Source organism: Numenius arquata, chromosome 7 (genome assembly GCF_964106895.1).
Source record: "Numenius arquata chromosome 7, bNumArq3.hap1.1, whole genome shotgun sequence".
Taxonomy (NCBI): Eukaryota; Metazoa; Chordata; class Aves; order Charadriiformes; family Scolopacidae; genus Numenius; species Numenius arquata.
Genome location: NC_133582.1, coordinates 3,111,849 through 3,126,220, shown reverse-complemented (window position 1 = coordinate 3,126,220; position 14,372 = coordinate 3,111,849). Strand labels below are relative to the sequence as shown.

General features: G+C 41.2%; 1 protein-coding gene across 1 annotated transcript in view; it reads right to left on the bottom strand.

Moving 5' to 3' along the window:
* Positions 1 to 2,237: 2,237 nt before the first annotated feature.
* BCKDHB (branched chain keto acid dehydrogenase E1 subunit beta) overlaps positions 2,238 to 14,372 on the bottom strand; it is a 114,657-nt gene continuing 102,522 nt past the window's right edge. Inside the window, exons 10-11 of the mRNA XM_074150313.1 lie at positions 8,933 to 9,077; positions 2,238 to 2,578 (exon numbers count right to left, since the gene is read on the bottom strand). Coding sequence (XP_074006414.1) covers positions 8,937 to 9,077 — 141 coding nt within the window. The 3' untranslated portion in view covers positions 2,238 to 2,578; positions 8,933 to 8,936. The remainder of the gene's footprint in view (positions 2,579 to 8,932; positions 9,078 to 14,372) is intronic.

The following is a 14,372-nucleotide window of genomic DNA, read 5'->3' as shown; positions in this document are numbered from 1 at the left end:
ATTTTAGAACGCTAATTGCCTTTGCCAGGGAAAAAAAATATTCTATTATCCAAAAGAGAGGAGAAAAGAACATTTTTAACGCTCTTAAAAAAAATGACACATCACCACTCACTGAACACACAAAACCTGCCCCTCAGCGAGGCTGTAGCAGTCCACGTTAAGAGCAAATATTTTCTATAAAAATATATTATTCTGTATTTCCATACAAGCTCTGCACTAAATGAAAACCTGCTTTCATCTACGAAAACCCCAAATACAAAGTATATATTATTAAGGCTATTAATTACCAGAGTACATTTTACTATGGCAGGACTATAATTGTATCTATTTTATATGCTTTGAAATATAGTAACAATACGTTTTAAGGCAGTAACTAAAATATCTATTGGTTTTCTACAAAGAGAGAAATAATTTTTAAAACCATTTTTCTTCATAAAACCAAAATAGTTTCCATCCAGCACCAAAAATATAAAATAAGCAATGCATCTATCTTATTTAAAACAATAAATTCTATGCACGGCACTTACAGGAGACTTACAGACAGAAGACTTGTCTAATAACGTCATTTTGATTAGAAACATTAACAAACAGCTCCCTTTTCAGTTCTGTAGGGCATGTACGAACTTCAGACACGGGATCATACGGAAAATGGTAGTAGAACCTGAAAAGATTACAATTTAGCACCTTCCATCCCTACGAGTCCTTTGACCGTGGGTTCTTGGATGGAGTTCTGCTGGAGGACAAGCATCGCCCCACGTTTCAACCAACGACCCCCACGACAAAGATGCTCCTGAGGTTTGGGAGAGTGAGATGAGAGAAGCCCCGAGAAGGACACCCCTTTGAGATGCCGACGTGTGCAACTTGCGACCCATCATCAAGGGTTCTGGCCCAAAAGCCAGGTTTCCCTTGGATTTTGGTGGATCTGCCTGATGAACACCCCCCCAGATCATCGGAACGGGTGACGGAGGAACACGGGGGCAATATCCCCTGACATGCAGAGTGAAGTTATTCCTCAGCCTCCTCCCTGGGGTGTTTCAGCCGTCACCCTGAGGGCTGCTCTCAGCAGGTTTGGGCACAATGTTATTCTTCTTTCTCCCTCAAAGATCCCCCTGAATAATAACGGCAACGTGGTTATCTGGCTACCAGCACCCATCTCCCCCTCCCCTCCTTCCCCCATATAATAAAGAAGCAACGCAGCGTGAGATTGATTTGCACAGAGAGCAAAGCAACCAAAAAGACTAGGAACTGCTGAATTCACACTTAATTTAGGTGGTGGAAAAATGAGCAGAACTGGTACCAAAGGAATTCAGCAATAAGCTTTGAAACTACTGTGCTGGAAGAAGATCTGCTGCCCTTTGAGGAGTCCTGGAATGTAGGACAAGAGAGGATAATTTTCGCAGCATCTTCGCTGAGTCCTTGGCTTGTCCTACGGAAAAGAAGGGCATTATTAAAAACTGAGCAAACCTCCACTGAGCTCAGCAGCTCTCAGTCTGAAAGGCCGGACTCCTTTTTGCACTTAGGGATGTTCGGTGCCCTTTATGTTGGCACAGGAAAAATAAACCTTCAGGTTTCATTTTACAGGAGAGACTTTTGGGTAGTTTTGCATTTCTGTGCCCTCACCAACAGCAAACGGTTACGTGCGCTGCCTCTTCTCCCACCGCCGCCGTGAATGCGTCAGGGAACCGTTACCTTTTCTCCGCAAATTTTTGGCACGTTTTGCACAACTTGCTCAGCAGCAGACACATTCCATATCCAGAGGAAAAATAACTAAACTAAAGATATTGCAGCAAAGATGTACCGACGGAGCCTCTCACCCGTGGCAACAAAAAAAAAATACCTCCTCCTTTCTCAAGAAAAACCGGAGTCTTCATTTCCCTTTGCAGAAAGGAAACCGGCGTTGGGGACTATTTCACACGAAGCCACCCAACTGGAAGACAGCGAATAACACTGGTTAAAGAAGGTGTCACCCAGAGCAGACCCCCAGGCTGGTCTGGCTGCCTAAGGTTTATTTTGTTGAAAATACAGTCCCCATCCCTGGAGGGGTTCAAGGCCAGGCTGGATGGGGCTTGGAGCAACCTGGTCTGGTGGGAGGTGTCCCTGCCCAGGGCAGGGGGCTGGAACTGGATGATCTTTAAGGTCCCTTCCAACCCAAACCATTCTATGATTCTATGATACAGTCACATTCAAATAACTTCTTCGGGTTTTCCCAAAATAGTAACGAAACCGAGAGACAACATGTGCATAATAAGTTTTATTGAATAAAATCCTGCTTCTAATATTTACAGGGTGAAGTTCAGAGATGTAACCTAGAGAAGCACGGCCACGTGTAACATTCATACGACATCTGCGATATCTTTAAATACATCTGAAACTACCGACTATAGCAATCACCTGCCCACCACTGATTTCCTAATTAAGGAAGATTTGAACTTGCTGAAGAATAGCCAAGAAGAATATTTAAGGGTAGCTGAGTTCAGAGCCAACAGTCCGCTACGTGAATTCCAAACCCAAAGGATCCCAGTAAAGTGTCAAGAGTTTGGAAGGTGGTTTCCGCAGTTCCCGGTCGCTCTTCTCATCTCTGCAGAAGAAGACGACAAAATAAATTACAAATCTTGAGGCTGAAAGTGATATCCGCAACTTAAACACACCGCGCCCTCCGTGGTGACCTTCCCTTTTAAATGCATAACGTCACCTTAAGCTCAAGGTGTGTGAAAACTACAACAAAATGCTTATTATGTATTAAAAACTACATTAAATTTTTAAAGCTGGCAAGGTAGACGCGCAGAACTTAGAAATGCTGCAACTGATACCTAGCGTCAAGACAACACTAATTACCAACATTTATGCAAAAAAATTATGATGGAGTGTCTGCCATCCCACTCTAGAATGTTGACCAAAGTGCTCTGTGTTGTTTCTTAAAAGCTCCACTAGAGATGCTATTAATCTACAGTTACAGAGAAGAGGGGGCTTGTAAAAAAACTACAGTCAATACCTTTCCTATTCATAGGGGTTTTTTAAAGGTAATTTCGTTATTCCTGATCTTGCGTGAATTCTCAGCAAAGTTTGAAGCGTAGACTTACAACATCCATTCTAACAGACCCACAGCACCAGCAGACTGTTATCTCACACTTGGGCTACTCACCAGCTGCGAATAAGCCATGATTCACCGGCCATTTGCACGATTTTTGCCATCCAGCAGGAAAACATTATAAACCAGGAATTCTGCGTCCTACTCAAGCCTCTGGAGGCAAGAAATGATCTTGCACAGCCTCTCATATTTCAATTTTTTTAATTCTTTTTTTTTATTTTATTGACCAAACAGGGAGAGGAACTATATTTTTCTTGTGCCTCAAGTTACCCTGTACGAAGCCCTGCCTAATTCATAGATTCATAGATTCATAGATTCATAGATTGGTCCAGGCCGGAAGGGACCTCCAAAGGTCATCTAGTCCCACCTCCCCACAGTCAGCAGGGACACCCCCAACTAGACCAGGTTGCCCAGGGCCTCGTCGAGCTTCACCTTGAATATCTCAAGGGAAGGGGCCTCAACCACCTCCCTGGGCAACCTGTTCCAGTGTTCCACCACCCTCATGGTAAAGAACTTTTTCCTAATATCCAATCTACATCTCCCCTTCTCCAACTTAAAGCCATTGCCCCTCGTCCTGTCACTGCAGGCCTTTGTAAACAGACCCTCCCCAGCCTTCCTGTAGCCCCCCTCAGGTACTGGAAGGCCGCTATGAGGTCTCCCCGGAGCCTCCTTTTCTCCAAGCTGAACAACCCCAGCTCCCTCAGTCTGTCCTCATAGGAGAGGTGCTCCAGCCCCCTGATCATTTTCGTGGCCCTCCTCTGGACCCGCTCCATCAGGTCCATGTCCTTTCTATATTGAGGGCTCCAGACCTGCACACAGTGCTCCAGGTGAGGTCTCACCAGAGCAGAGTAAAGTGGCAGAATCCCCTCTCTGGATCTGCTGGCAACACTTCTTTTGATGCAGCCCAGGATGTGATTGGCCTTTTGGGCTGTGAGAGCACATTGCCTGCTCATGTCCAGCTTCTCGTCCATCAGCACCCCCAAGTCCCTTTCCTCAGGGCTGCTTTCTAACACCTCATCCCCCAGGCTGTATTTATACTGAGGATTGTTTCTTCCCAGGTGCAGAATCCTGCACTTGCATTTGTTGAACCTCATGAGGTTCATCTGGGCCCACCTCTCCAGCCTGTCCAGGTCAATAACCACAACTGACAATTACTAACCAAAGTATCTCCCGGGTCCCTTCCTGCTGCCCAGCACAACTCACTGGTTGATAAAGGGAAAGCACGGATGTCGTTTGCAAGTCTCTCCCAGCTGGAGCACTGGTTCTGAGCAAACCCTACTGGATGTTGAAACACAACTTCAAATACGTGGTTGGAAAGCAAAATAAATTTAAATCAACCCCACCACCACCACCTAACATCGCCTAACCTTTAAGCACCAAGATTAAACTTCCCATAAAATAGTTCCATAATGAAGTTCAGGGTGATAACTTTGCATGTTTTGAGACTAAATTTGTAGTAGTACTGGTGTCTCTCCGTACACACGCACCCTCAGGTTACCTGGCGGAGACAGCTCTAAAATTCAGAATTTGACAAGCCAACAGAATACACAAATGTGGTAGAAAAAGCTGCAAAAGGTAACAGAAAAGCACTTGGATATTTGCCTTTTTCATGCTACAGCAACCCCTCGATATTTTACTTTATGTTATATAAAATCTGTGGCTGTTTTCTTCTGCTTCTTCTTTTATCCCTCTCTCCTCCAAATGAACAGCCAGACGCCGTTCCATCTCTCCAGGAAATGTATATCCATCCGAATCTCGCTGCTTCTTTTCTCTTTATCTTTTTTTTTTTTTTTTTCCCAACTACAAAGAGTGATCTGGAACGCAGCTGCCTACCTGGAAGCTATTTCTCTTAGAGCCAACATCGCTATAAATTTTAATAGCTAAGAAGCTGCTGAAAGACACAGATTTTGGTCTCGCCTGTCTCACGGGTGAGGGGTACAGGATGCACTGTCAAAGGCTGCCTTTGAGCAGGAAAACCATCCGTGCTGACAATCTCAAGATTAGCAACTCTGCATGTGTGAGATACCATCAACAAAAATAAAACCAAATTTACATTAAGATAATAGGGGTAAGTTTAGAAATAATTGAGTGTAGCATCCAGCTCGAGACCCTGTATTCGCCTCAGCCACAAAGCAGTAAGTTAATTTGGGTCGTTTGGAGGACCCTTTCTGGGTACGAGGTACATTTGTACACATGGCCAAATATATTTCAGGGAGAGTTTTGTTTATTAAAGATGGAGATTTGTTAAGTGAGACATACTTACTCGTCTGAATAAGGACAGAAAGCTTTCGACACACCAATAACTTAAAGAAAAGCATGCTGTAACTGGTAAAAATAAGTTCCCTCTTTATCAGGGAGGGGAGCGATAGGACGAGGGGTAACAGTTTTAAACTGAAAGAGGGGAGATTGAGATGAGATCTCAGGAAGAAATTCTCTCCTGTGAGCGTGGTGAGACCCTGGCCCAGGTTGCCTAGAGAAGCTGTGGCTGCCCCATCCCTGGAGGGGTTCAAGGCCAGGCTGGATGGGGCTTGGAGCAACCTGGTCTGGTGGGAGGTGTCCCTGCCCATGGCAGGGGGGTTGAAACTGGATGGTCTTTAAGGTCCCTTCCAACTCAAACCATTCCATGATTCTATGAAGTTTGGAGTTAGCATGCCCATGCTTTGAGATAGAACCTGTTTCCAGGTCTGAAGAGGACTTTCAAACAGTGATAGACCAGGAAACATTATCCAACTTGGTATTATCCAGTAACAAGGGGAGGGAATCATACTGCTGCAGACTTCCTGAAACGAAGTTGCAGGTATCTTCTCACTCAAAGTAGAGATTTCAGGCCACAGTAGAAAGGACAATCTGATATATACCATTGATATTTTTGACAATTACCACTTGTTTTTTTTCCCCACAGCCTGGCTGAAAGCAATAGATGAAGCAATTTCTAGTAAGTTGTCGATGAAGAGGGGAACAGAAGGAGGTAGCCAGCCATGCCCCCTGGTTGTGTCTAACAGAGAGGACCTGAAACACAAGCCAAGCAACAATTTACTCAGCTTGGCCACTTCCGTAATTCAAAAGCCAACCCTACGGCCCTCTTCACCACAGGGAACTGCCAGCTCCTCTCTCTCTCCAGCAGCAGGACAAGAAGGGCCCCAACTTTTCTAACATCCAGAAGACCAAGGCTGTGCTCAAATCTACACCATTTCTTAGTAAAGACATCCTGGTCTCCCTGCACATGAGGTGGTTTGGAACACATTAATCCCATCAGTCCAGACCGATGGCAAGTATCGTCGCTAATAGATGTTACACCGAGTACAAAAAGAAGCCAATCTAAAGCAATCCTTCCATTTCTCAGAAACGTAAGTGCACTATCTTATTTGGAAACTCTGCAGAGTAGATAGCAGGATGGAGATCTACAGTAACAGCTGTGTCAGGCACATAAGACCAATTACCTAATACAGCAGACAGAAAAATAAGGCAATATTCCCCTGAAATATACCTTACAACCAGGCACATTAAGGTTCTTTCTTGGAAAAACCTTTGAGTAGCTCATTCTATAACATGAGTATCTAGTCACAGCAACCAAATGACGTGGTGTTATGGGCCACGCCATCAGGATGTTTTCTTAGACAAACCAGAAAGCAGTTTTCTGTGTCTTTACACTCACTGTTTTCCAGAAAGTCCCTAATAAACCAGCTCCTAGATATGCTAAATCACAGACTCACAGAATGATACGGGGTTGGAAGGGACCTCTGGAGATCATCCAGTCCAACCCCCTGCCAGAGCAGGGGCACCCAGAGCAGGTCCCACAGGAACGTCCAGGTGGGTTTGGAATGTCTCCACAGAAGGAGACTCCACCACCTCCCTGGGCAGCCTCTTCCAGGGCTCTGCCACCTTCACAGGAAAGAAGTTCCTCCTCATGTTTAGGTGGAACTTCCTCTGTTCCAGTTTGTGCTCGTTCCCTCTTGTCCTGTCACTGAAATCCACATTTTCAGCTGGACAATAACCTCCTCCGATATCAGTGTGAGGTGCAGCCCACAGGAGAACTGTAAATATGAATGCAGATGACTTTTCCAAGTTTTTGCCCATATTGCCTCGCCAGAAAGGTTTAGTGTGGACTTCCAATGTGGAAGCTGGGCTGCGTGCAAATTTAGTGCAATCTCAGAACTCACTTCTTTCTTCTCATCCTCCCTCACTTTACCATCCTGTGGAGGAACGGGGCTTAAACCAAGTCGCTGAACCACCAAATGCCCTTGGTTTGTCTCCCCATACTTATACCTGGGTGGGATTATTGGCTTCCTTTGGAAAGGAACAGATCAGAAGTTACCTAGCAGTGCCCAGGAAGACACCTGAAAGAGCTAAGACATCCCATTCTCTTTAGGAGAACTTCACTGACTGTATTACAGACAGACATGCCAAACAAAAAAAAAGAAAATAAGGCTTTAATAATCTTAGTTCAGCTCAGATAAAAGCCAGGGACAACTGTTAAGAAAAAGACAGCATCTACCACATGCTCTGCAAACCAGATCAGAACATTCCTCAGTTTTAAGCCTAAGGAAATTCTCTGGAATGTGAATAACAGGTATTTGGGGGGAAATATTGTAAGGGGAACTACACTGTCTTTCGGAGACACTGCCTTGCTGGTAGAGTCCCTGTGTCACATACAGGAGCTCCACTGTCAGCTACTGAGGGAAAAAAAGAGAGTCAAATGCAAAAAGTCATCCTGAAAGTAAGTACCCATACAAATGAGATAAACATTAAGGTTTTGACAACCTTCTATCCATAAATATAATTCACAGCTTAACGTATAGGTAAAAATGGACACAAGAGGGCGCCCCTAATTTAGGGCCCACCTTGGTCCTCCTGGTTTCGGTGTCCACAGCTAGAACCCCCTGAGCACCCATCACAGGATCATCTTCTTCCACAGGAAAACGGGACAGCTGTTTTCTGCTTTTCTTTTTACTTCAGATGGACAAGACCCATCAAGACTCAACCTCAAGAACTAGGCGCCTTGATTTACTTAATTAAAGGAAATAGAGAATACGAGGCGCCGACAAATCTCCTGTTAAACTTTGGTCATTAAAGACCAGAAGTTCTCCCACAGCAACGCACAATATTACGTCCCGGTTGGCCACGGTGCAGTCTAATGCTACTTAGTATTATATTACAATGAAACAAAGACAAAAGATGTCTATGATTAATAGACATCTAATAGAAAGAGATATTACTTCACAGACTTGCTGCCAGAAGGGCAAAGAGAAATCTTCAGGTATGACCAAATTAAAGAAAATTTCTTTTTAGAATACATATTAAATATAAGCCTTGTAATTGTATTTGAACAGAACTGTAAGATACCACAGATAATTCACGTATTTTCAATGCTGCGTGTATGTTTGCAATTCACTGCCTATATTGGGTGTAAATTGGGCTTTATTAGTACCTCGCAGGACTACAGCCCACTGGGAAGAGTGAAAAATTATAAAATTTAACACTATGGTTTGCCTACAAAATAGTTGTAAGTCTTCCATCATAGGTGAAAATATATTCTGTGCATTACTCTTCCTTTCACCTTTCACTTTACGTTCTTTTCCCTTCTCAGTACACAAGACATTTAATTTTCAGATTGATTAAGCAAGGTAATTAATTTTAAACACTGACTTCGATGGCACTGCTTCAAAATATTCAGCCGCCTTTAAGACCGAAGGCCCAACGCCGTAAGAGGCCATTCTTGTTATAAATAAATAACTAAAGAGAGTGGTATTTTAGCCCCAAACCTTGCAATCCCTCCGTCAGAGTCCTTACAGGCAAACCGTCAGTGTAAGACATTATTTCTCAGTGTAAGACATTATTTCTCACCTGCTCAGTAGTTAATCATTTTTCGGAGAGCATCGTAGCATTTCCATTTGTCTGGGATGTAGAAAGGCTCGAAGATGTGAGGGAAAGGAGTGTCGTAGCCACATACCCTTGAAATGGGAGCTTCTAAATTCAAAAAGCATTCCTCCTATTAACAGAAATAGAGAGTAAACGTTAGCGAGGCCATTATTTTCAGGAGTCTTGCATCACAAATTGAGGTCGGGTGAACTTTGCCAGTCCTGGAAACTCAAACGTTCTATTTATATCACAGCAAAAGTAGTCCAGACCAGAAGAGTGCTTCCTTTTGCCCAAAGGTCTATATTAAAATAACAACTTGAATTAATGTTATTTTCATTTTCTACATGTGTGCCGCATTAAATCATCGACAGGTTATATTTAGTACATCTGCTATACATCCAGACAAGGGCTGCCAAGAAACAAATATTTTAGGAACAAAGGAGTACGAGTTTCTTTCCTGAACCACTTTTAAACATACAGAAAAATGACATAATCCAAGAGTGTGTCTTATTCGCTGGATACATGAGCATCATATTCAAACTTCTTAGACCCCTGAGATTGTTAAGAGTCTGTCTGAGAAACATTAGGTAGTTATGGAAATTATGAATTTGAACTCAAGTGGATTTGCATCTCTCCAGCCTTTGAGACGAATCCATGCCCTGCACAAAATCCCACAACTCGTGTGCTGTTGGGAGATCAGATTTGGCAATGACTCTGAGAGTTTCATTACACGACCTAGTAGGGCACAAGGTATTACCCCGTACATTGCACAATACTTTACACTGTATTAACCTGAAAGTAACCTGTGGAAATACGTGCAACGTTACCAGCTCTAACAACAAAATAAACAGCAGGGTTTCAATCTTCCTGCTCTAAAGTACCAGAATGATGGCATGGACCATGAAAATCTCCAAGAAGAAGACGAAGAAATAACTTTGCCAGATCAAATTGATGTCGATGCTAATTATCAGCTCCTTTTCTCCCTGTATCTTTATAGAGAATCATAGAATTACCCAGGTTGGAAGGACCTTTCAGATCATCAAGTCCAACCATCAACCTAACTGATAAAAAAACTATCACTAAACCATGTCTCTAAGCTCTATGTCAACCCGTCTTTTAAATACCTCCAGGGATGGTGCCTCAACCACTTCCCTGGGCAGCCCATTCCAAGGCTTAATAACCCTTTCCGTGTAAAAATTTTTCCTAATATCCAATCTGAACCTCCCCTGGTGCAACTTGAGGCCATTTCCTCTTGTCCCATCGCCTGTTCCTTAGGAGAAGAGACCGACCCCCCCCGGCTACACCCTCCTTTCAGGGAGCTGTAGAGAGCGAGAAGGTCTCCCCCTCAGCCTCCTTTTCTCCAGGCTGAACACCCCCAGCTCCCTCAGCCTCTCCTCACAAGACTTATATATCCCCATATGTGTTTGCTTTCCAGAGCAGACAAACGAAAAGACAAAGACGTGTCTCCTCCTGGCCTCTCCTTTACGGACTGCAGCAACTGGGACATCCTGGCCAACTTCCCCTGCACTTGGCTCAGCAAAAAGGAAGGTGAGGGATTATCTCCCAGTCCTTTTCCATCAGGAAAACCATCGTAGAGCTTACGCTTTTCTGCAGCAAAGTGCTAAGTGCTTTCTCAGACTGATGAACTGTTTTGGATGCACGTTGCCTTTCATGGCAGTCTAACTCTAATTTACACGATATTTGGCAGCGTAGAAGGTCCCTGTAACACACCGAGATTATAACCTTTTGCTCCAGCTACCACTTTGGTGCATTGCAAAGCGACCTATTTCTGGAAAATAGATGGAAGTAAAAAGTCCAAGAGGTTGTGTGATTGCATACAGCTTCATTACATTTAATAGTGAACTAATTCACCTCGAAAACTTCAGAGTCTGAATAGGTATGAGGTAAAAATATAAGGAATTAATATAAAGATTTTTTTTGAGCTCCGTTTCAGGCACACTTTTCCTTTTCTTTGTAAAGCCAAAGTACAAAATCACAGACTCACAGAGTGATATGGGATTGGAAGGGACCTCTGGAGATCATCCAGTCCAACCCCCTGCCACAGCAGGGTCACCCAGAGCAGGTCCCACAGGAACGTGTCCAGGTGGGGTTGGAATGTCTCCAGAGAAGGAGACTCCACCACTTCTCTGGGCAGCCTCTTCCAGGGCTCTGCCACCCTCACAGGAAAGAAGTTCCTCCCCATGAAAAAGTCATACTTATTTAGTATAATATCCACTAACACACAAAATTCAACTGAAGTAAAAAAATCTGTTAAAAAAAAAAGCTTATAAGGGAACAGTTACAGTTAGTCCAATATATCCCAATTGTCTTAATTTAACAAAAAAAAAAACGTTACTCTTCCTGTTTCCCAACTGCAGAGGCCAAATTCTAACCTCAGTTATTCAACATGACCTTTGCCAATTACCCTCATTTGCCGAAATTTCACTCAAAGCCTCCTGGAAAATACATTATTATATTCTACAAAGGCATTTTAATTGGTCACATTATTTCATCTCAACCTTTGATGTTTAATACACATTTAGGAAGACTTTTCAAAATTACTTAAAAGCACAGGTCCCACTTCTTGAAATTCATAGCAATCAGTCAAATGTATCACAGACACCACTTGAAAACAATTTTATGCCTTGATTTTTAGAATAGATGCTAAAACCAAGGACTCACGAGAAGTTGCATGATCGTATTTGAAATGCATCCTCTAGTACTGGGTACACCCCCTCTGTTTCCCCAAATTCTAATATTCTAGTGTGCTAATATGGAAAACTTTATCCAAGTTTATTTTAGCTTTATTTAAGTGTATATTTTACTCTTACCAGAGTCTCTTTGTTAAATCAGGGTCCTGAGTGTAAAACTCTTATAAACACGTATCTACAACTGAGAATTGCAGGCATTTACAGCGATACGCAGTTGTACAAAAAGGATAAAATAAGAAAACATCCATTACTGGGCATTACGGAAAGAAAACATTGCTCATCCTTCTGTAATGTATAGAAAAACAGAGGAATGTGGTCCGAGGTTTAGGGGAAGTGCTTTTAGGCATCTGGCCAACAAGAAAATAGTAGAATAAAATAGCAGAACACTCCCTAAGGTGAGAAAACTTTCCTTTAAAAAAATGAATTATTTCTGCAACGTTTTATGTCCCAGGGCTCTCTCCCAGGATATTCTTATTTTGCAACACTACAGGTACTCAACAAAATTAAGAGCCACAAGAATATCACAGGACTAGAGAGTTGCCACATGAAAACACTGATTTTACAACTCCCTTTTTCAGCAGAGGAATTTACTTTCTGTAGGATGACAAACAAAAAGTCGACTTTAAAGACTAATACGAATACGTAGTGTTTGGTTGAAATCTGTATATTTCTTTTGGTATTATAGCTGATATAACAAAAAGAAGACTAAGCATCTGATTAAGGCCCATTACACAAGGCAAACTGTAGGAACGTTTTTCATGCAAAACTACTTATTTTTCTGCTGACGGTAACTGCAACATTTAGACCCAGGAATTCTGTGACCAGTTGCAAAGGTTTAATTTAATTGTGGTTTCGTCAATCAGAACTCTGAATTTTGCCATCTCATCTATAGATTATAAAATTTAAAAAAACACATATATATTGGAAGAACTTTTCAGAGAGAAAACATCACATTAGAGTTTCACTTTCTGTGAATAATTTTACTCTGATTTATTCATGATGTTGTCATAAATTAAAGTGTGGGGCTCAAACAGGTAAGAAAACTTATTCCATATCACTTTGTAGATGACTCTTACGTTTCTATATATGGGTTCCCCATATGGATTTTCAACTGTGAATTACCTACTATTGTAAGAATGAGATGAATCCTACTATAGGTTAATAATGAGCACGATGGTCTCCTTTGCAACAAAAACTACTTTTTAAGAGAAGCTTAGACAAAGATTTTCCAAAGAAGAGGTAGTCGATCAAATCCCACTTTATAAAAGGTGGATTTCATGCAACAAAGCTGACACTAAATACAGATAAATGTCCTTTTTTTTTTTTTTCTGCTTTGAAAAAAATGTCTGATTTGAACAGTTTACTTTCAGTAACGGAAAAATCAAGCATCTGCAGTTTTCGTCTGTCTCACAACCGTAGTACAGTGCTTTCCTTGACAGCTGCAAGCACCAAATGCTACAAATTCTAAATATAATTTGCTTTGACAACATATATATGTTACACTCTTATGAACAGTCACTTCTAGGAGCTACATAAGTACTATCCACCCATGAGATATTTTCAAGTTGATATATATATATATATTTATTTTTTTTAGAGGGAACATTTTTTTCCAACAGCTTAGCCATTTTCATCTTAAAATACTTTTATAAATCTCTTCCTGATGGTTACAATAGTGATACAATTTTTCCTCAGACAAGTCTGCAGTTCTACGTTGTAAATGTTTAACATCTATCAAATTTTTCTCCTTTTTGAGATCACTTTAAAACAATCCTTTTATAACTTAGCACAGCTAAGTTTCATTTTTTCATTTATGCACTTTATTGTTACCAGTTCTCTGAATTTACATAATTAATATCTTGTCAAATACAGAGAAATAGTTCACTGCTAAAATTATTTATCTTACGATTGCCAAACCTAATATTTTTACTTACAAAATACATCAGCAACTAAAAAATAAAGCAGCACTTAGGGGGAAAAAAGTCTGTTCTGTGTAATTCATTGGCTTACTACCATTAAAAAGCAATTAATGGTAAATACTGTCTTTATAGAACTGAATCACACAAAACAGTATTTATAGATGAAGTCACATTTACTATGTAAAGTATTGTAACATAAAATGAAAAAAAAATTTCTAAATAATTCACATCCCTCTTAAATCCATCACGCTAAAATAAGAATTTACTTCAGCTATTTTTAATCGCGAGCTTTGAATCTATCAGCAGTGAATATATTTCTGACCACAGCACTTTTAAAATCCAGATATATATAACATAACGCAGCATTTTAAGAGTAATACTTAATCCTGGTTTAGTACTTAAATACTTTAATACTTAAACCTTTTTAAATTATCTATGTGATGCTGCATTATGATACTCATCTGAAATAAAAAATAAGTTTGATATATGAGTTCTCTGTATTAATATCTTTACTAGAAAAGAAAGGGAGTGTATGTGTGCTTTAAATGTTGTCTTCATCAGAAGAAACACACAGGACTGGGTGGGGAGGAAGGTGACAGTTAATATAAGTTCCTTCTATACAACACACATACACTTTTAGAAAATTTCTACTATATACCATATACCTAAAAGCTTTCCCAATAAATGTTCAAGGAATTTGAGCAAAAAGATGTTTAAATTGCAATCAACGTCAAATGGAAATACTCCAAGTGGCAGTAACCCAGAGTGTAAGAATACAAAAATTCCTATGTAATA